Source organism: Dendrobium catenatum, unplaced genomic scaffold, assembly GCF_001605985.2.
Source record: "Dendrobium catenatum unplaced genomic scaffold, ASM160598v2 fragScaff_scaffold_604, whole genome shotgun sequence".
Lineage (NCBI taxonomy): Eukaryota > Viridiplantae > Streptophyta > Magnoliopsida > Asparagales > Orchidaceae > Dendrobium > Dendrobium catenatum.
This window is the reverse complement of record NW_021319066.1, coordinates 18,615-20,448: the sequence shown is the minus strand read 5'-3', so window position 1 is coordinate 20,448 and position 1,834 is coordinate 18,615. Positions and strand designations below refer to the sequence as shown.

The following is a 1,834-nucleotide window of genomic DNA, read 5'->3' as shown; positions in this document are numbered from 1 at the left end:
TTCGTACAGTACGATGTTCAAAATATAATTAGGCCTTGATTACATGCACTAATCACGGGTTTATTTAAGTAAGTATTTAAAATAAATCGTATAGTACGAAAAGGTTCGTACAGTACAAGCGGCGCAAAATCACTTACTTAAACTAAACTACGGCGAGGGTTTTGGATCTGAACATATCTTACAGTACGAATAGATTCGTACAGTACGATCTATTCATATAATCATCCACATAGCTCGGATCGTACGGTACAAATTAAAATCGTACAGTACGATCTCCAGAGAAGAAATTCTATTACATTTTGCATTTAAAAACAAACTCTCCCCCTGTGCATGGTTGCTCTTACTCTTATGTATTTTGTGGCCAAACTCAAGAAAATAAAAATACAATAAATAGAAAAATACAATATCTGACTCATACTCCTAATCTATCTGTTCTTGAGTCTTCCTTTCGTCCTGAGTCACTTGTGATCTTCCTGAAATGTTAGTACTCAAGGACAATAGCAAATAAAATAATATCCAATGAAAAGTTGTTTCAAAACAATCATTATTTGGCATCATCAAAATCTCAGACTCGGGGTCATGGGTTGCAACAAATAGTGGTCAGAAGGATCATAGTTAGCTAGCGATGGTGATCGGAGGGACAGTAGTCGACGACAAGGGCTTTCAGTAACTAGTCGATGCTTCAGTAATGGCCGAGTAGAAGTCTGATGGCAGTCAGGGAACAAGTGGAAGTATGACGACAGTCGTAGGATGAGTGGTAGTTCAGTGGGGGTTCATGGTCGGGTGGTGGTTCGATGATGGTAGGTGAAATTCAGGCGATAGCCGGCGGTCGGCGGCCTAGTGGTTGTCTGACAGCATATTTTAGTCTTTGACTTATAGCTTTATTAAAATTCATCTTAAAATATATTTTATTAAGATATTCTGACACAAAATATTTTAGTCACTCATAGCATTATTTCGACAAATAGCCTTCTCTAATTCTTCCATTTATTGTCATCTCCAAAGCTTAGAAAACACAGCATAAAAGCCCCACACCAACCTAAAACCTTACCAAGCTGCAAGCTGAAAACATTGCCACTGCAGTACAGTTTTTTATTTTCTCTTGCTTGTAATGGGAAAAAAGACATCTACAGTAGCCGGTCGCGCTTGGCGTCTCCTCCGTCTTCCCCTGCTCAGGACTAGGAAGGGGGCAGAATTGAAGCCACGCTCGCTCGACGACTCCCGCGCTCTAAACAGCGACACTTACATCTCGCATTACAGCGAACGCGAATTCTCATTCGATGACACCCCGTCCTACCAATCAAAGACTCACCACCGCTCCGCTTCCCTCTGCTTTCTCCCCTGCCTCACACCAACCGCCGACTTCGAAAGCGACGAAGATTGGGATTCAATAGAAAAGAAGTACATGGAGGTGGAGGAGAGTGATCAAGATCTTAACGATCATATCATCGACGAGGAGGAAGATAGGGATTCACAGACTTCTTGGTCTGATGCAACGCTGGAGAAGGTGGTTGATGAGGAGGACCAGGAGATTGATTCAAGGGCTGAAAAGTTTATCACGGAGTTCTACGAGAAAATCAAGCTGCAACGCCATTATTCACCTTTGGGCCGGGCATCATAATGGTCTCAATTAGCACTCCATAACCGGCCGGCTTGATCAATTCGTGGCCATCGTAGTTTCTTTATCAGTTCTTCTACTGTATATATCGCTTCAAGCTTGCTTTCTTGGTAGTCTTCTTTTACATTTTAAGCCTCTATTAGACTTATTGCGATTGGGTTGGGATACTGGAATAGGAAACTAGCTTGCTCTCCAATATCCATGGTAGATGCATAG

At 41.9% G+C, this 1,834-nt stretch overlaps 1 protein-coding gene across 1 annotated transcript; it reads left to right on the top strand.

The window, feature by feature from the left end:
* Positions 1-1,111: 1,111 nt before the first annotated feature.
* On the top strand, positions 1,112-1,621 carry LOC110098846. Its single transcript, XM_020825783.2, has one exon. The coding sequence runs from the start codon at positions 1,112-1,114 to the stop codon at positions 1,619-1,621; it is 510 nt and encodes a 169-aa protein (XP_020681442.1).
* The last annotated feature ends 213 nt before the right edge of the window (positions 1,622-1,834 follow it).